The sequence below is a fragment of the Pseudophryne corroboree genome, chromosome 6 (assembly GCF_028390025.1).
Source record: "Pseudophryne corroboree isolate aPseCor3 chromosome 6, aPseCor3.hap2, whole genome shotgun sequence".
NCBI classification, from domain to species: domain Eukaryota; kingdom Metazoa; phylum Chordata; class Amphibia; order Anura; family Myobatrachidae; genus Pseudophryne; species Pseudophryne corroboree.
The window spans coordinates 98,717,812-98,739,271 of record NC_086449.1 but is presented as its reverse complement, the minus strand read 5'-3'; the positions used below and the strand labels follow the sequence as shown (position 1 = coordinate 98,739,271).

Here is a 21,460-nt window from a genome sequence, read left to right as displayed (position 1 = left end):
GGAACAGGAGGAGCACTGCCAGAGCCCTGCAAAATGACCTCCAGCAAGCCACAAATGTGCATGTGTCTACTCAAACGATCAGAAACAGACTCCATGAGGGTGGTATGAGGGCCCTACGCCCACAGGTGAGGGTTGTTCTTACAGCCCAACGCCGCGCAGGACGTTTGGCATTTGCCAGAGAACACCAAGATTGGCAAATTCGCCACTGGCGCCCTGTGCTCTTCACAGATGAAAGCAGGTTCTCACTGAGTACATGTGACAGACGTGACAGAGTCTGGAGACGCCAAGGAGAACGTTCTGCTGCCTGCAACATCCTCCAGCATGACCGGTTTGGCAGTGGGTCAGTAATGGTGTGGGGTGACATTTCTTTGGGGGGCCGCACAGCCCTCCATGTGCTCGCCAGAGGTAGCCTGACTGCCATTAGGTACCGAGATGAGATCCTCAGATCCCTTGTGAGACCATATGCTGGTGCGGTTGGCCCTGGGTTCCTCCTAATGCAAGACAATGCTAGACCTCATGTGGCTGGAGTGTGTCAGCAGTTCCTGCAAGACGAAGGCATTGATGCTATGGACTGGCCCGCCCGTTCGCCAGACCTGAATCCAATTGAGCACATCTGGCACATCATGTCTCGCTCCATCCACCAATGCCACGTTGCACCACAGACTGTCCAGGAGTTGGTGGATGCTTTAGTCCAGGTCTGGGAGGAGATCCCTCAGGAGACCATCCGCCACCTCATCAGGAGCATGCCCAGGCGTTGTAGGGAGGTCATACAGTCACGAGGAGGCCACAGACACTACTGAGCCTCACTTTGACTTGTTTTAAGGACATTACATCAAAGTTGGATCAGCCTGTAGTGTGTTTTTCCACTTTAATTTTGAGGGTGACACCAAATCCAGACCTCCATGGGTTAATAAATTTAATTTCCATTGATAATTTGTGTGTGATTTTGTTGTCAGCACATTCAACTATGTAAAGAACAAAGTATTTAATAAGAATATTTAATTAATTCAGATCTAGGATGTGTTATTTTAGTGTTCCCTTTATTTTTTTGAGCAGTGTACATACACATAGCATATTAAACATGCATACATATATATATATATATATATATATATATATCCAAGAAGAGTACAGGCACTCACCACTTCCTTGATGATAATGAACTTATTATACCTCACAGGTGTATCTCACATAGAGAGGAACGACAGCATGTCAGCAAAAATGTCAACGTTTCGTCTCCATCCGAGCCTTTGTCAAGACAGACAAAATCACATCAGGCTGCTGGGTGTTAACCTGATGTGATTTTGTCTGTCTTGACAAAGGCTCGGATGGAGCCGAAACATCGACATTTTTGCTGACATGCTGTCGTTCATCTCTATGTGAGATACACCTGTGAGGTATAATAAATTCATTATCATCAAGGAAGTGGTGAGTGCCTGTACTCTTCTTGGATATATTTTGGACTATTTGAGAGCCCTTTATGGAGCACCGCCCATGATGTAATTTGCAGCAGTGAGTGTGGATTCATTGGATATATATATATATATATATATATATATATATATATATATATATACACACACACACACACACACACACACACACACAGTACGCGTATATATACACATGTGTATATATATATATCATGTGTGTGTGTGTGTGTGTTTATATGTATGTATGTATATACATGTGTGTGTATATATGCATGCACATGGATATATAGTATATGTAATATAATTAATATAAAGTAAACTTTTATTAAGCACTTTCAAGTGCCACCAGGAAGACAGCAGGCTGCAGATAGACAGCCATTAATAATACTCATGCAGCAAAAAAAAAAAAAAAAAAAAAGTTTTTGGTGGAGGGGGGTTTCTGGGTGCTCGGAAACCCCCCTGGGTGCGCCACTGACAGTGGCTGTATTTTCCTGTTATAATGGAGGCATTACTACTGTATATATTGGTATTAAATTGGGGGCATTACTATATATTTCTATTATACTGGAGATATCACTATATATTTTTAGCCTTGCCTCCAGATCCCCCCCCCAAAAAGGGTCTGTCGTGTGGCCACACCGCTTGTGTGAATGTAGCCACTCCCACTAGTAGCATGTGGCCACGCCCACTCACTACACATGTCCACGCCCATTTTTCGGCACTCAGTACCACTAAGAAAATATTTCTACTTGCACCACTGACACACACACACACACACACACACACACACACACACACACACACACACACACACACGTACACAACATATTTGTTTTCCTTTTTTTTTTTTTTTAAAGGGGGGGGGGGTTCAGTCACCAAACTCAACTTGTCTCTGGGTGACTGGGATGAACTTACGCCCCTGACTGACATGCAGGTCAATGTGATCATCAGCCCAAAAATACTGTACCATCAAGTTTGCAATGGACAGTGATCTATCATTTTGGTTCACTTTGGTTTAAAACGAATGAATCGGCCACTAATTGACAACCACCAGTTGACAATGTAGGAGAGAATTTCTGCAGACAGACTTACTATATGCAGCAAACACTTCATTCATTAATACAGCATACCTCCCAACATGACCCTCTCCAGGAGGGACAGAATGCTCTGCTCCTGGGCTTTTCTCTTAATTTATGATTGCCATCACCTGAAACACCTTTCTTACTCATTATTACTCACAGGTGATGGCAATCACAAATTAAGAGTAAAGTCCAGGAGCAGATTATTTTGTCCCTCCTCGAGAGGGTCATGTTGGGAGGTATGATACAGTCTTCACATCTCTACAACCAACTGAAAGGAGATAATATCCTACCTGTTCTCTCTCACTGGTGATTACAGCGAGGTCGGCTCCCTTTTTAGTACACGCACTCCTGGCTTTGTGCCAATCAGACTTGACTAAACTGAGGTAATAGCAGCTGCCATCAAACTGCAGCCAGTCAGGCTCACAGGACTGTTCTGAAACACAGAAGGAAAGTAAATGAGTCTGATCATACGTTGCAGCACATTCTTTTGTCTTTCCATGATTGTCAGAACAGATCTTTTTATTCAAGAAATTGTACATTAATATTACATTAATGTTCATTCAGAAACTCACTTGTGTTGTGTATACCAATGGTATATCTACTAGAGATGAGCGGGTTCGGTTCCTCAGAATCCGAACCCCCCCGAACTTCAGCCTTTTTACACGGGTCCGAGGCAGACTCGGATCTTCCCGCCTTGCTCGGCTAACCCGAGCGCGCCCGAACGTCATCATCCCGCTGTCGGATTCTCGCGAGGCTCGTATTCTATCGCGAGACTCGGATTCTATATAAGGAGCCGCGCGTCGCCGCCATTTTCACACGTGCATTGAGATTGATAGGGAGAGGACGTGGCTGGCGTCCTCTCCGTTTATAGTTACTGTTAGTAGTTAGTTGATCTGATTGCTGCTTAGCTTATTGTGGGGAGGATTGGGGAGAGCTGTTATTAGGAGGAGTATAGTCAGTGCAGAGTTTTGCTAGTTTTTTTTAAACTGTTCTCTGCCTGAAAAAAACGCTCCATACCATATCTGTGCTCAGCCTCAGTGTGCTGCATGCAGGCCCGGCGCTACCCGCTCAGCGAAGGGATGCAGTGCAGGGAGGCGCTGGGACGGATAGGCGCTTCCCCTACTCTGCATCCCTTCCCTGCTGCGCCGTCCTGTCCCCCATGCTGCTGCTGCTGCCACTGCTGTGTCTGTCACTGTGTGACAGGCACTGGCAGCGGGCACCTGCAGCATGATACGCCTCCTCCCTCCCTTCACCTCATCTCATCTGTGTGAGAGCGCCGAGTGCGGGACAGAAGGGGGCGGAGCTACACGGGACGGCAGGGGGCGTGGCTAAACGGTCCGTAAGGGGGCGGAGCTACACGGACCTGGCTGCTGTACAGAGGGAGACTGGATTAGGTAAGTAGAGGGTGAGAGAGAAGTGTGTGTGTGTGTGTGTATGTGTGAGGTATGTCTGTGCGCGCACTCTATGGACGCCACTACTGGGGGGGCATTACGTATAAGGACGCTATTACTACAGGGGGGCATTACGTTTAACAACGCTACTACTGGGGGGGCCATTACGTGTAAGGACGCTACTACTACTGGGGCTGGGGGCATTACGTATAAGGACGATACTACTGGGGTACACTACGTATAAGAACGCTACTACTACTGGGGGGGGCATTATGTACAAGGACGCTACTATTACCGGGAGGGCATTACGTATAAGGACGCCACTACTACTGGGGGGTATTACGTATCAGGACACGTCTACTACTGGGGGTGCACTACGTATAAGAACGCTACTACTACTGTGGGTGCATTATGTATAAGAATGCTACTACTACTCGGGGGGCATTATGTATAAGGATGATACTACTATTGGGGGTGCATTATGTAAAAGGATGCTACTACTACTGGGGTGCATTACATATAAGGACGCTACTACTACGGGTGGGGCATTACGTATAAGGACGCTACTACTACGGGTGGGGCATTACGTATAAGATTAATAAGATTGTGCTACATTGTGGCGTAATTTTACTACTGTGTGGCCATGCCCCTTACTTGTGAGACCACACCCCTTTTCCCGGCGCGCGCCAAATGAATATGGGAGGGCGCAAATTTAGAGTTTGCAGGGGGGCGCCGAACACCCTAGCACCGGCACTGGCTGCATGATATATCTATGTATATTTGACTGTGCTGAGTGCTCACTGCTCACACAGCTGAATTGTGGGGGAGACTGGGGTGCAGTTATAGCAGGAGTACAGTGCACACTTTTGCTGCCAGTGTGACTGACCAGTGACCACCAGTATATTGTCTGCCTGAAAAAGTTAAACACTCCTGTGGTGTTTTTTTTTTTTTTATTCTATAAACGCATTCTGCTGACAGTGTCCAGCAGGTCCGTCATTCATTATATTATATAAATATTTACCTGCAGTAGTGTTATATTTTTTTTGTTCATCTCTATCATCTTTATCATCTCTATATTAGCAGACGCAGTACGGTAGTCCACGGCTGTGGCTACCTCTGTGTCGTCAGTGCTCGTCCATAATTGTATACCTACCTGTGGTGGGTTTTTTTTTCTATCTTCTTCATACTAGTAGTTTAGGAGTCTGCTGACAGTGTCCAGCAGGTCCGTCATTATATTATATATATACCTGCAGTAGTGATATATATATATTTTTTTATATCATTATCATCTCTATACTAGCAGACGCAGTACGGTAGTCCATGGCTGTAGCTACCTCTGTGTCGTCAGTGCTCGTCCATAATTGTATAGCTACCTGTGGTGGGCTTTTTTTTTCTATCTTCTTCATACTAGTAGTTTAGGAGTCTGCTGACAGTGTCCAGCAGGTCCGTCATTATATTATATATACCTGCAGTAGTGATATATATATATTTTTTATATCATTATCATCTCTATACTAGCAGACGCAGTACGGTAGTCCACGGCTGTAGCTACCTCTGTGTCGTCAGTGCTCGTCCATAATTGTATACCTACCTGTGGTGGGTTTTTTTTTTCTATCTTCTTCATACTAGTAGTTTAGGAGTCTGCTGACAGTGTCCAGCAGGTCCGTCATTATATTATATATATATCTGCAGTAGTGATATATATATATTTTTTATATCATCATCTCTATACTAGCAGACGCAGTACGGTAGTCCACGGCTGTAGCTACCTCTGTGTCGTCAGTGCTCGTCCATAATTGTATACCTACCTGTGGTGGGGTTTTTTTTCTATCTTCTTCATACTAGTAGTTTAGGAGTCTGCTGACAGTGTCCAGCAGGTCCGTCATTATATTATATATACCTGCAGTAGTGATATATATATATTTTTTATATCATTATCATCTCTATACTAGCAGACGCAGTACGGTAGTCCTCGGCTGTAGCTACCTCTGTGTCCTCAGTGCTCGTCCATAATTGTATACCTACCTGTGGTGGGGTTTTTTTTTCTATCTTCTTCATACTAGTAGTTTAGGAGTCTGCTGACAGTGTCCAGCAGGTCCGTCATTATATTATATATACCTGCAGTAGTGATATATATATATATATTTATATCATTATCATCACTATACTAGCAGACGCAGTACGGTAGTCCACGGCTGTAGCTACCTCTGTGTCGTCAGTGCTCGTCCATAATTGTATACCTACCTGTGGTGGGGTTTTTTTTTCTATCTTCTTCATACTAGTAGTTTAGGAGTCTGCTGACAGTGTCCAGCAGGTCCGTCATTATATTATATATACCTGCAGTAGTGATATATATATATTTTTTATATCATTATCATCTCTATACTAGCAGACGCAGTACGGTAGTCCACGGCTGTAGCTACCTCTGTGTCAGTGCTCGTCCATAATTGTATACCTACCTGTGGTGGGTTTTTTTTTTCTATCTTCTTCATACTAGTAGTTTAGGAGTCTGCTGACAGTGTCCAGCATGTCCGTCATTATATTATATATATACCTGCAGTAGTGATATATATATATTTTCACTGACGTCCTAGTGGATGCTGGGATCTCCGTAAGGACCATGGGGAATAGCGGGCTCCGAAGGAGGCTGGGCACTCTAGAAAGATTTACGACTACATGGTGTGCACTGGCTCCTCCCACTATGACCCTCCTCCAAGCCTCAGTTAGATTTTGTGCCCGGCCGAGGTTGGATGCACACTAGGGGCTCTCCTGAGCCCTTAGAAAGAAAGTATAAATTTAGGTTTTTTATTTTCAGTGAGACCTGCTGGCAACAGGCTCACTGCAGCGAGGGACTAAGGGGAGAAGAAGCGAACTCGCCTGCTTGCAGCCGGATTGGGCTTCTTAGGCTACTGGACACCATTAGCTCCAGAGGGATCGACCGCAGGCCCAGTCCTTGGAGTTCGGTCCCGGAGCCGCGCCGCCGTCCCCCTTACAGAGCCAGAAGCAAGAAGAGGTCCGGAAAATTGGCGGCAGAAGACATCAGTCTTCACCAAGGTAGCGCACAGCACTGCAGCTGTGCGCCATTGCTCCTCACACACACTTCACACTCCGGTCACTGAGGGTGCAGGGCGCTGGGGGGGGGGGGCGCTCTGAGAAGCAATTATAACACCTTGGCTGGCAAAAATACCACAATATATAGCCCTAGAGGCTATATATGTGGAAAATACCCCTGCCAGAATCCGGAAAAAAGCGGGAGAATAGGCAGCGGGAAAGGGGCGGAGCTATCTCCTGCAGCACACTGGCGCCATTTCTCCTTCACAGATCCGCTGGAAGGAAGCTCCCTGGCTCTCCCCTGCAGTCTACACTACAGAAAAGGGTAAAAAAAGAGAGGGGGGGCACAAAATTTAGGCGCAGTATAAATTATATAAAAAAAGCAGCTATAGGGGACATAACTCAGTTAGTCCCTGCATTATATAGCGCTCTGGTGTGTGCTGGCATACTCTCACTCTGTCCCCCCAAAGGGCTTTTGTGGGTCCTGTCCTCTGTTGGAGCATTCCTTGTGTGTGCGGTGTGTCGGTACGGCTGTGTCGACATGTTTGATGAGGATAATGATGTGGAGACGGAGCAGATGCCTTTAGAAGGGATGTCACCCCCTGCGGGGCAGACACCTGAGTGGTTGAGCTTATGGAAAGAAATGAGTGCACGTATAGACTCCTTACATAAGAAATTTGACGACATGCCAAATGTGGGACAGCCGACTTCTCAGCTCGTGCCTGTCCAGGCGTCGCACAGGTCATCAGGGGCTCTAAAACGCCCGCTACCTCAGACCGCAGACCCAGATGTCGACACTGATACTGACACCAGTGTCGACGACGATGAGTCTAATCTGATGCCCACTAAGGCCATTCACTGCATGATTGAGGCAATGAAAGAGGTGTTACACATTTCTGATATAAATACAGGTACCACTAAAAAGGGTATTATGTTTGGGGAGAAAAAACTACCCATAGTTTTTCCCCCATCAGATGAATTAAATGAAGTGTGTGAAGAAGCGTGGGCTTTCCCTGATAAAAAATTGGTAATTCCTAAGAAGGTACTAATGGCGTTCCCTTTCCCGCCAGAGGATAGGTCACGTTGGGAAACACCTCCTAGGGTGGATAAAGCGCTCACACGTTTGTCTAAAAAGGTGGCACTACCGTCTCCGGATACGGCCGCCCTCAAGGAACCTGCTGATAGAAAGCAGGAGGCGATCCTGAAGTCTGTATATACACACTCAGGCATTATACTTAGGCCAGCTATTGCGTCAGCTTGGATGTGCAGTGCTGCCGCTGCGTGGTCAGATAAACTGTCAGAAAATATTGACACATTAGACAGAGACACGATCCTGTTAACCATAGACCATATAAAAGACTCAGTCTTATATATGAGAGATGCACAGAGGGAAATCTGCCGACTGGCATCTAAAGTAACTGCATTGTCCATTTCTGCTAGGAGAGGCTTATGGACTCGCCAGTGGACAGGAGATGCAGATTCTAAAAGGCACATGGAAGTGTTGCCATATAAGGGTGAGGAATTATTTGGGGATGGTCTCTCGGACCTAGTTTCCACAGCAACGTCTGGGAAGTCAGCATTTTTACCCCATGTCCCCTCACAGCCTAAGAAGGCGCCGTTTTATCAGGTTCAGTCCTTTCGGACCCAGAAAAACAGGCGTGGAAAAGGAGGGTCTTTTCTATCCAGAGGCAGAGGTAGGGGAAAAAGGCTGCAACAAACAGCAGGTTCCCAGGAGCAAAAGTCCTCCCCCGCTTCTTCTGCTAAGTCCGCCGCATGACGGTGGGGCTCCACAGGCGGAGCCTGGTACGGTGGGGGGCCGCCTCAAGAATTTCAGCGATCAGTGGGCTCGCTCACAGGTGGATCCCTGGATCCTTCAAATAGTATCTCAGGGGTACAAACTGGAATTCGAGGCGTCTCCACCCCACCGGTTCCTAAAATCTGCCTTGCCGATTGCTCCCTCAGACAGGGAGGCGGTGCTAGCGGCAATTCACAAGCTGTATTCCCAGCAGGTGATAATCAAGGTACCCCTACTTCAACAAGGCCGGGGTTACTATTCCACACTATTTGTGGTACCGAAACCGGACGGTTCGGTGAGACCCATTTTAAATTTGAAATCCTTGAACACATACATAAAAAAATTCAAGTTCAAGATGGAATCGCTCAGGGCAGTTATTGCGAGCCTGGAAGAGGGGGATTACATGGTATCCCTGGACATCAAGGATGCTTACTTGCATGTCCCCATTTTCCATCCTCACCAGGAGTACTTCAGATTTGTGGTACAGGATTGCCATTACCAATTCCAGACGCTGCCGTTTGGACTGTCCACGGCACCGAGGGTATTTACCAAGGTGATGGCGGAAATGATGATACTCCTTCGAAAAATGGGAGTTTTAATTATCCCGTACTTGAACGACCTCCTAATAAAAGCGAGGTCCAAGGAACAGTTGTTGGTGGGAGTAGCACTATCTCAGGAGGTGCTGCACCAGCACGGCTGGATTCTGAATATCCCGAAGTCACAGCTGGTTCCGACGACACGGCAACTGTTCCTGGGTATGATTCTGGATACAGTCCAGAAAAAAGTGTTTCTCCCGGAGGAGAAAGCCAGGGAGTTGTCATCTCTAGTCAGAGACCTCCTGAAACCAAAACAGGTATCAGTGCATCGCTGCACGCGGGTCCTGGGAAAGATGGTGGCTTCTTACGAAGCAATTCCCTTCGGCAGGTTCCATGCCAGAATCTTTCAGTGGGACCTGTTGGACCAGTGGTCCGGATCGCATCTTCAGATGCATCGCTTGATAACCCTGTCTCCAAGAACCAGGGTGTCTCTACTGTGGTGGCTGCAGAGTGCCCATCTTCTAGAGGGCCGCAGGTTCGGCATACAGGACTGGGTCCTGGTGACCACGGATGCCAGCCTTCGAGGCTGGGGGGCAGTCACACAGGGAAGAAACTTCCAAGGACTATGGTCGAGTCAGGAGACTTCCCTTCACATAAATATTCTGGAACTAAGGGCCATCTACAATGCCCTAAGTCAAGCAAGATCCCTGCTCCTACACCAGCCGGTGCTGATCCAGTCAGACAACATCACGGCAGTCGCCCATGTAAATCGACAGGGCGGCACAAGAAGCAGGATGGCGATGGCAGAAGCCACAAGAATCCTCCGATGGGCGGAGAATCATGTTCTAGCACTGTCAGCAGTGTTCATTCCGGGAGTGGACAACTGGGAAGCAGACTTCCTCAGCAGACACGACCTCCACCCGGGAGAGTGGGGACTTCATCCAGAAGTCTTCCAGATGCTGGTAAACCGTTGGGAAAAACCACAGGTGGACATGATGGCGTCCCGCCTCAACAAAAAGTTAAAAAGATATTGCGCCAGGTCAAGGGACCCTCAGGCGGTAGCTGTGGACGCTCTAGTGACACCGTGGGTGTACAAGTCGGTTTATGTGTTCCCTCCTCTGCCTCTCATACCAAAGGTATTGAGAATAATAAGAAGGCGAGGAGTAAGAACGATACTCGTGGTTCCGGATTGGCCAAGACGAGCGTGGTACCCGGAACTTCAAGAGATGCTCTCAGAGGACCCGTGGCCTCTACCGCTCAGACAGGACCTGCTACAGCAGGGGCCCTGTCTGTTCCAAGACTTACCGCGGCTGCGTTTGACGGCATGGCGGTTAAACATCGGATCCTAAAGGAAAAGGGTATTCCGGAAGAAGTCATTCCTACGCTTATTAAGGCCAGGAAAGATGTTACGGCAAAGCATTATCACCGCATATGGCGGAAATATGTTGCATGGTGCGAGGCCAAAAAGGCCCCAACAGAGGAATTTCAACTAGGTCGATTTCTGCATTTCCTGCAAGCAGGAGTGAATATGGGCCTAAAACTAGGCTCCATTAAAGTACAGATCTCGGCTCTGTCGATTTTCTTTCAAAAAGAACTAGCTTCAGTACCTGAAGTTCAGACATTTGTGAAAGGAGTGCTGCATATTCAGCCCCTGTTTGTGCCTCCTGTGGCACCTTGGCATCTCAACGTGGTGTTGAGTTTCTTAAAATCACATTGGTTTGAACCACTAAAAACCGTGGATCTGAAATATCTCACGTGGAAAGTGGTCATGTTATTGGCCTTGGCTTCAGCCAGGCGAGTGTCAGAATTGGCGGCTTTATCATGTAAAAGCCCTTATCTGATTTTCCATATGGATAGGGCAGAATTGAGGACTCGTCCCCAATTTCTCCCTAAGGTGGTGTCAGCGTTTCACCTGAACCAGCCTATTGTGGTGCCTGCGGCTACTAAGGATTTGGAGGACTCCAAGTTGCTAGACGTTGTCAGGGCCCTGAAAATATATGTTTCCAGGACGGCTGGAGTCAGAAAATCTGACTCGCTGTTTATCCTGTATGCACCCAACAAGCTGGGTGCTCCTGCTTCTAAGCAGTCTATTGCTCGCTGGATTTGTAGTACACTTCAGCTTGCACATTCTGTGGCAGGCCTACCACAGCCAAAATCTGTAAATGCCCATTCCACAAGGAAGGTGGGCTCATCTTGGGCGGCTGCCCGAGGGGTCTCGGCTTTACAACTTTGCCGAGCAGCTACTTGGTCAGGGGCAAACACGTTTGCAAAATTCTACAAATTTGATACCCTGGCTGAGGAGGACCTGGAGTTCTCTCATTCAGTGCTGCAGAGTCATCCGCACTCTCCCGCCCGTTTGGGAGCTTTGGTATAATCCCCATGGTCCTTACGGAGTTCCCAGCATCCACTAGGACGTCAGAGAAAATAAGAATTTACTCACCGGTAATTCTATTTCTCGTAGTCCGTAGTGGATGCTGGGCGCCCATCCCAAGTGCGGATTGTCTGCAATACTTGTAAATAGTTATTGTTAACTAAAGGGTTATTGTTGAGCCATCTGTTGAGAGGCTCAGTTGTTTGCATACTGTCAAACTGGATATAGTATCACGAGTTGTACGGTATGATTGGTGTGGCTGGTAAGAGTCTTACCCGGGATTCTAAATCCTTCCTTATTATGTCAGCTTGTCCGGGCACACACAGTGTCCTAACTGAGGCTTGGAGGAGGGTCATAGTGGGAGGAGCCAGTGCACACCAGGTAGTCATAAATCTTTCTAGAGTGCCCAGCCTCCTTCGGAGCCCGCTATTCCCCATGGTCCTTACGGAGTTCCCAGCATCCACTACGGACTACGAGAAATAGAATTACCGGTGAGTAAATTCTTATTTTTTATATCATTATCATCTCTATACTAGCAGACGCAGTACGGTAGTCCACGGCTGTAGCTACCTCTGTGTCGTCAGTGCTCGTCCATAATTGTATACCTACCTGTGGTGGGGTTTTTTTTTCTATCTTCTTCATACTAGTAGTTTAGGAGTCTGCTGACAGTGTCCAGCAGGTCCGTCATTATATTATATATACCTGCAGTAGTGATATATATATATTTTTTATATCATTATCATCTCTATACTAGCAGACGCAGTACGGTAGTCCACGGCTGTAGCTACCTCTGTGTCGTCAGTCACTCGTCATCCATAAGTATACTAGTATCCATCCATCTCCATTGTTTACCTGAGGTGCCTTTTAGTTGTGCCTATTAAAATATGGAGAACAAAAATGTTGAGGTTCCAAAAATAGGGAAAGATCAAGATCCACTTTCACCTCGTGCTGAAGCTGCTGCCACTAGTCATGGCCGAGACGATGAAATTCCATCAACGTCGTCTGCCAAGGCCGATGCCCAATGTCATAGTACAGAGCATGTAAAATCCAAAACACAAAATATCAGTAAAAAAAGGACTCAAAAATCTAAAATAAAATCGTCGGAGGAGAAGCGTAAACTTGCCAATATGCCATTTACCACACGGAGTGGCAAGGAACGGCTGAGGCCCTGGCCTATGTTCATGGCTAGTGGTTCAGCTTCACATGAGGATGGAAGCACTCAGCCTATCGCTAGAAAAATGAAAAGACTTAAGCTGGCAAAAGCACAGCAAAGAACTGTGCGTTCTTCGAAATCACAAATCCACAAGGAGAGTCCAATTGTGTCGGTTGCGATGCCTGACCTTCCCAACACTGGACGTGAAGAGCATGCGCCTTCCACCATTTGCACGCCCCTGCAAGTGCTGGAAGGAGCACCCGCAGTCCAGTTCCTGATAGTCAGATTGAAGATGTCAGTGTTGAAGTACACCAGGATGAGGAGGATATGGGTGTTGCTGGCGCTGGGTAGGAAATTGACAAGGAGGATTCTGATGGTGAGGTGGTTTGTTTAAGTCAGGCACCCGGGGAGACACCTGTTGTCCGTGGGAGGAATATGGCCATTGACATGCCTGGTGAAAATACCAAAAAAATCAGCTCTTCGGTGTGGAAGTATTTCAACATAAATGCGGACAACATTTGTCAAGCCGTGTGTTGCCTTTGTCAAGCTGTAATAAGTAGGGGTAAGGACGTTAACCACCTCGGAACATCCTCCCTTATACGTCACCTGCAGCGCATTCATCATAAGTCAGTGACAAGTTCAAAAACTTTGTGCGAAAGCGGAAGCAGTCCACTGACCAGTAAATCCCTTCCTCTTGTAACCAAGCTCACGCAAACCACCCCACCAACTCCCTCAGTGTCAATTTCCTCCTTCCCCAGGAATGCCAATAGTCCTGCAGGCCATGTCACTGGCAATTCTGACGAGTCCTCTCCTGCCTGGGATTCCTCCGATGCATCCTTGCGTGTAACGCCTACTGCTGCTGGCGCTGCTGTTGTTGCTGCTGGGAGTCGATGGTCATCCCAGAGGGGAAGTCGTAAGACGACTTTTACTACTTCCACCAAGCAATTGACTGTCCAACAGTCCTTTGCGAGGAAGATGAAATATCACAGCAGTCATCCTGCTGCAAAGCGGATAACTGAGGCCTTGGCATCCTGGGCGGTGAGAAACGTGGTTCCGGTATCCATCATTACTGCAGAGCCAACTATAGACTTGATTGAGGTACTGTGTCCCCGGTACCAAATACCATCTAGGTTCCATTTCTCTAGGCAGGCGATACCGAAAATGTACACAGACCTCAGAAAAAGACTCACCAGTGTCCTAAAAAATGCAGTTGTACCCAATGTCCACTTAACCACGGACATGTGGACAAGTGGAGCAGGGCAGACTCAGGACTATATGACTGTGACAGCCCACTGGGTAGATGTTTTGACTCCCGCCGCAAGAACAGCAGCGGCGGCACCAGTAGCAGCATCTCGCAAACGCCAACTCTTTCCTAGGCAGGCTACGCTTTGTATCACCGCTTTCCAGAATACGCACACAGCTAAAAACCTCTTACGGCAACTGAGGAAGATCATCGCAGAATGGCTTACCCCAATTGGACTCTCCTGTGGATTTGTGGCATCGGACAACGCCAGCAATATTGTGTGTGCATTAAATATGGGCAAATTCTGCAACCTTTTGAACTTGCCACACGTGAAGTCAGTTCAGACACTGCCAGCCTGAGTCAGGTCATTCCCCTCATCAGGCTTTTGCAGAAGAAGCTGGAGACATTGAAGGAGGAGCTAACACAGAGCGATTCCGCTAGGCATGTGGGACTTGTGGATGGAGCCCTTAATTCGCTTAACAAGGATTCACGGGTGGTCAATCTGTTGAAATCAGAGCACTACATTTTGGCCACCGTGCTCGATCCTAGATTTAAAACCTACCTTGGATCTCTCTTTCCGGCAGACACAAGTCTGCAGGGGTTCAAAGAACTGCTGGTGAGAAAATTGTCAAGTCAAGCGGAACGCGACCTGTCAACATCTCCTCCTTCACATTCTCCCGCAACTGGGGGTGCGAGGAAAAGGCTCAGAATTCCGAGCCCACCCGCTGGCGGTGATGCAGGGCAGTCTGGAGCGACTGCTGATGCTGACATCTGGTCCGGACTGAAGGACCTGCCAACGATTACGGACATGTCGTCTACTGTCACTGCATATGATTCTCTCCCCATTGAAAGAATGGTGGAGGATTATATGAGTGACCGCATCCAAGTAGGCACGTCAGACAGTCCGTACGTATACTGGCAGGAAAAAGAGGCAATTTGGAGGCCCTTGCACAAACTGGCTTTATTCTACCTAAGTTGCCCTCCCACAAGTGTGTACTCCGAAAGAGTGTTTAGTGCCGCCGCTCACCTTGTCAGCAATCGGCGTACGAGGTTACTTCCAGAAAATGTGGAGAAGATGATGTTCATTAAAATGAATTATAATCAATTCCTCCATGGAGACATTCACCAGCAGCAATTGCCTCCACAAAGTACACAGGGAGCTGTGATGGTGGATTCCAGTGGGGACGAATTGATAATCTGTGAGGAGGGGGATGTACACGGTGATGAATGGGAGGATGATGATGAGGTGGACATCTTGCCTCTGTAGAGCCAGTTTGTGCAAGGAGAGATTAATTGCTTCTTTTTTGGTGGGGGTCCAAACCAACCCGTCATTTCAGTGACAGTCGTGTGGCAGACCCTGTCACTGAAATGATGGGTTGGTTAAAGTGTGCATGTCCTGTTTATACAACATAAGGGTGGGTGGGAGGGCCCAAGGACAATTCCATCTTGCACCTCTTTTTTCTTTCATTTTTCTTTGCGTCATGTGCTGTTTGGGGAGTGTTTTTTGGATGGGCCATCCTGCGTGACACTGCAGTGCCACTCCTAGATGGGCCAGGTGTTTGTGTCGGCCACTTGGGTCGCTGAGCTTAGTCACACAGCTACCTCATTGCGCCTCTTTTTTTCTTTGCGTCATGTGCTGTTTGGGGAGTGTTTTTTAAAAGGGCCATCCTGCGTGACACTGCAGTGCCACTCCTAGATGGGCCAGGTGTTTGTGTCGGCCACTAGGGTCGCTTAGCTTACTCACACAGCTACCTCATTGCGCCTCTTTTTTTCTTTGCGTCATGTGCTGTTTGGGGAGTGTTTTTTGGAAGGGCCATCCTGCGTGACACTGCAGTGCCACTCCTAGATGGGCCAGGTGTTTGTGTCGGCCACTTGGGTCGCTGAGCTTAGTCATCCAGCGACCTCGGTGCAAATTTTAGGACTAAAAATAATATTGTGAGGTGTGAGGTGTTCAGAATAGACTGAAAATGAGTGGAAATTATGGTTATTGAGGTTAATAATACTTTGGGATCAAAATGACCCCCAAATTCTATGATTTAAGCTGTTTTTTAGGGTTTTTTGAAAAAAACACCCGAATCCAAAACACACCCGAATCCGACAAAAAAAATTCGGTGAGGTTTTGCCAAAACGCGTTCGAACCCAAAACACGGCCACGGAACCGAACCCAAAACCAAAACACAAAACCCGAAAAATTTCCGGTGCACATATTATCTACAATAGGTGCAGGATGTAAGCCATTGGGTGCAAGGGGCCAAACTACAAAACCTGCACCCATGGATTATACTCCCCTCTTTTGCAGAAGTCACCAGGACAGAGGATCCCAAACGCAGTCCTCGAGGCACCCCAATGGTCCTGGTTTTAAATGTATCCATGCTTGGCCATAGGTGACTTAATTAGCACATTAGTCAATTTGATTTAACCATCTGTGCTGAACCATGGATATACCTAAAACCTGGACTGTTGGGGTGCCTTGAGGACCGCGTTTGGGAACCTATGCACCAGGAGAATGGTGATGATATTTCCCCGGAGATATGTGCATCCGCAATAGGAAAGTAATTGGGAATATTGCATAGGTGACTAGTGTTCACGGGTGTAGTATGGCTGACCGGCAGTCAGGAGACCGCCGGTCAGCTTACCGACGCCGGGATCCCGGCAGCATACCGACGCCGGGATCCCGGCGGGGAGGGGCGAGTGCAGCAAGCCCCTTGCGGTCTCTCTGCGATCACCACGCTGCGGACTCAGTGGCGACCTACAGTCGCCACGGGTTCTATTCCCACTCTATGGGTGTCGTGGACACCCACGAGTGGAAATAGTCCCTGTTGGTCGGCATGCCGACCATTGGGATAGTGAGGGGTCGGGATGCTGGAGGAGGTCATGTGACTGTCGGTCTTCCGACCGCCGGTCACATGAATACCACCCAGTGTTCACTGTAGGTCTACAGTGCTGATCAGTGTGGAAGGCATATCTTATTTTTGAAAAGCAAAATTTTAGACCTGATGTATCGCTACAGCTAACATGAATACTATTTAACTATGTAAAAGAGTGTGAGTGCAGGCTAACTGTGACCAGGAAGCTGCGGTCATTCATTTAACAAAACTAGATTGGCCACGAGTGGCAGCTGCGCAGCTCCAACCACATATTGCAGGGGGAAGCCAGTCAGCACATAAAAACATACATGTGATGTTGTATGTAATATACTGTATGCATACCTCCCAACATGACACTCTCCAGGAGGGACAGAATGCTCTGCTCCTAGACTTCCCTCTTAATTTATGATTGCCGGCACCTGTGGTGAAACACATTTCATATTCATTAACCTGTTCAACACAGGTGCTAGAATGTCCAGAAGCAGAGCATTGTGTCCCTCCTGGAGTGGGTCATGTTGGGAGGTATGTGTATGTGCTGGCTTACCTTACCCAGGGATCAGCAGCCGCCGCTGGGTGTATCCCTGAACTGCCAGCTGCTGAAGCACAGACACAGCTCTCTTCTTGTCTATCATCTTTTATAAGCCCGCCCCCAGACTCCTGTGACCCAATGGGAGTCAGGGGGAGGGCTTATAGAAGTTGATAGACAACCAGAGAGCTGTCTTGTGCTTCGGCAGCTGGCAAGTCAGTGATACACACAGCAGTGGCTGCTGATCCCTGGGTAAGGTAAGCCAGCGCATACAGTATATTACAAACAACATCACATGTACGCGTATATGTGCTGACTGGCTCCCCCCCTGCAATGTGTGGCAGGAGCTGCAGCACAAGGGCAGCAGCCACCACTGTTGGTCACCAACATGAATCACTATAAGATATCAGACAATATTGCTCTTTACCTTATATAACATACAAATATTTTCTATGCTAATTAACAACTTTGTAATTGAATTTATAATGTTCCTTTATTACATACTTGCCTACCTGACCCTCTCCATGAGGGAAAAAATGCTTTGTTCCTGGACTTTCCTGGTAATGTATGATTGCCATCACCTGTGGTGAAACACCTTTCTTATCAATTACCTAGCTCACCACAGGTGATGGCAATAGTAGTGGTGCCCCTTATGCCCCCAAGAGTGATGCCCCTTATGCAGTGCCCCCATTAGTAGTGCCCCTAGTAGTAATGCCTCCTCTAGTATTGCTCCCAGTAGTAATGCTCCCATTAGTAGTGCCCCAGTATTAATGCCACTTTGGTAATGCCCCCTGTAGTAGTGCCCATAATAATTCCCCCTGCAGTATTGTCCCAGTACTAATGCCCCTTTGGTAGTGCCCCTAGTAATGCCCCCTGTAGTATTGCCCCTTTGGTAATTCAGCATGCAGTAGTGCCCTTAGTAATGCCCTCTGTAGTATTGCCCCTTTGGTAGTGCCCCTAGTAATGCCCCCTGTAGTATTGCTCCTTTGGTAGTACCCTTGTAGTGCCCCTAGTAATGCCCCATTTAGTAGTGCCCCTTCAGTTTTGCCACTGTAGTAGTGCCCCTTGTAATGCCCCCTGTAGTATTGCCCCTTTAGTAGTGCCCCTTACACACACACACACACACACACACACACACACACACACACACACACACACACACACACACACACACACTAAAAACAATACTTACCTAAAACTCCGCTCTTGCCTCCAACCGCTGCAGTCCATCTGCTCTGGCTGCCCGCTCCTCGGAACTATGGGAGAGACGACATGACGTCTCTCAAAATAAGTGCACGCAGTGGGACTCGGGAGCCGGAATCCGGAGCTTCATAGTGAGTTTCTGCCTCCGGCTACCGCTGTGAGGAAGGAGCCGGACGCCCGCTGGTAAGAAAATCTCAGTGGCTGCCAGGCATCTCCCTGCACTGCCGGATTAGGGTTAGGTGGGCCAGAGGAGGCAGAACTGCGTTCCATCTCCAAATGGAACTGACTGAACGCAGTTCCACCCCGTTCCAGCTCGCTTTAACCCCTGGTATCTGCTATCACTGGAGATGTTTGAGGAGTCTTGGTGACAGCCCCTTCACTAAGAAAGTACAATTCATGCAAAGGGGATATATCTCAGGAGCCCCCTGTTAAAGTTACATAATGGTAATGGGGTGATGCATAAAAGAGGGGCATTGTCCAAACAAGGGTGTCTTTTGCTTAAAAAGTATTGACAAGGGATTACTGCTCCTGTTAGACATCATTATACATCATGCACAGGGGCGTTTCTAGGGGTGGGCCAGTCGTGCCCGCGGCCAGTGTGTGCGGTGATCTATGTGATCTGGCTGTCCGCATAGAATATTGTGAAAATGTCCCTCCCAAAATAGGAGATACGTTTACTAGATGAAGGCGGAGGCAGAAGCAACAGCACAGCAGAGCAAGAATTGCAGTGGCAGTGGAGGGAGAACCAACAACAACAGCATGAAACAACCCCTGACAATGAGCAGGTAGAGTGGCAATTTCAAGGGCCATTACTATCTGCATAATTTGGTGCAAGGGACGTTACTGTGTGGGCATAACAAGAGGCATTACTGTGTGGGGCATAATTTGGTGCAAGGGGCATTACTGTGTGGGGCATAATTTGGTGCAAGGGGCATTACTGTGTGGGGCATAATTTGGTGCAAGGGGGATTACTGTGAGGGAAATAATATTGTGCTAGTGGCAATTCTATGTGGCGCATAATATGGTGCAAGGGGCATTACTGTGTGGGGCATAATATGTAGCAAGGGGCATTACTGTGTGGGGCATAATTTGGTGCTAGGAGCAATACTGTGTGGGGCATAATATGGTGCTAGGGGAATTACTGTTTGGGGTATAATATGGTGTAAGGGGCACTACTGTGTTGGTGTAAAGTACTATTTTCCTGCAGGGCCACACCCATTGCAGCAAGGCCGCGCCCCTTTACTGCATAACACCCCCTTTTTAGGGCACACGCCCACATTTTCTTTATTACAATGTCTATGGGGGGACGACAACATTTTTGTGTGTTTGCACTGGGAGCCAAATTGTCTAGAAACAGCCTGATCATTAGAACATAAGAATATCTCTCAGCACTGAAGTCTCTGTGGATTTGTCACTTTATAGGGGCATACACACTGAGCGATTTTCCCTCCTGCCCAGCGATGTCAGCGGGGGTGAACGGCTTTCCATAGCAGGACGCTATGGAAAGCTGTTTACCCCGCCGTTCATCTAATGGTAATACCAGCAGATGAACGGCGGTATCAGCGCTCATCGCCGGGGCATACACACTGGGTGGTTTTGAGCAGAAAGCAGCTCAACACACCAAAAGTGACCTGCTTTCAGCTCAATATCGCCCAGTGTGTATGGGCCTTATGAGTCTACCCAAGACAGAAAGACATTGCTCTGGGTCCCTCCCTACCCCACTGTCAGAGGAGCGTTGTGGCTCAGCATTTGGGAGCTGGGACAGTGCTAGTAAGGACTGGTGACTATAGCTCCTTTGGGTAGGGTTGTACATTAGGCAGTGGTGTGGCCTCCACCTGGTTAGTTCTGTACAGTGTTATAATCACTGAGTGTAATAAAGCCTGCTATTGCTTTTAAACACCTGATTAGCTGAGTGATTCTGTACATCCTCATCTGCAATTTCTGCTTGATCATAGAAATTAGGGTTGCCTCCTGCCGGCGCAGCTTGGCTGCGCCCGCAGGAGGCCCGCCGCCATCTCTCTGTTCGCAATCACGCCCCCTCCTTTTGATGACGCCGCACCCATTTCCCTGCCGCCATCCCCCACCCCGCAAACATCTCTGCCTGATAAACATCGCATTTTCTGCAGGACGGCCGCTGCACATGCGCCAGCATCATTTTAGTAATTTTTGCAGTTGGATCGCGGTTTGTGATCCTACCTGAATCAGGACCACAGCTCACTGAGCAGCTCATGTAACACAGAGGGTTCAGCTGAAATAACAGATAACTATAACAAATATAGACGGATCAGGGAGCCAGTGCAGGGAATGGATAATTGTAGCTTTCATTAGGGACAAGGGTGGTCATTCCGAGTTGATCGCAGCCAGCAACTTTCTGCTGCTGCTGCGATCAACTATTACACGCCTATGGGGGAGTGTATTTTAGCATAGCAGGGCTGCGATTGCTTGTGCAGCCCTGCTAAGCTAAAAAAATTCACACAAAACAAGACTAGGCCTGGACATAGTTACCCTGTGCGATGGATTCAGCGATGATGGGCTCGGCTTTGACGTCACTCCCCCGCCCTCCGTTCTCCTGGGCACGCCTGCATTTTACTCACCACTCCCCGAAAACGGCTTGAAACGGTCCGGATCCGCCCTGCACCACCCTCTTCCTGTCAATCTTCTTTGCGGTCCGTCCTGCGACCGCGTTCTTCTTAAGCCGCGATGTAACCCGGCGACCCCTGTCGCCGGGCAACGTCGCGCACTGCGGCTGCGGTGCATGCGCATTCCGCACCCGTTCGCACCGCAGCGATAAACCGCTGCGTGCGAACGG

The 21,460-nt window shown here is 48.1% G+C and overlaps 1 protein-coding gene across 1 annotated transcript in view; it reads right to left on the bottom strand.

The window, feature by feature from the left end:
• LOC134934369 (hepatic lectin-like) overlaps positions 1-3,075 on the bottom strand; it is a 32,457-nt gene extending 29,382 nt beyond the window's left edge. The window contains exon 1 of the mRNA XM_063929820.1: positions 2,806-3,075. Coding sequence (XP_063785890.1) covers positions 2,806-3,075 — 270 coding nt within the window. The remainder of the gene's footprint in view (positions 1-2,805) is intronic.
• Between the last annotated feature and the right edge of the window lie 18,385 nt (positions 3,076-21,460).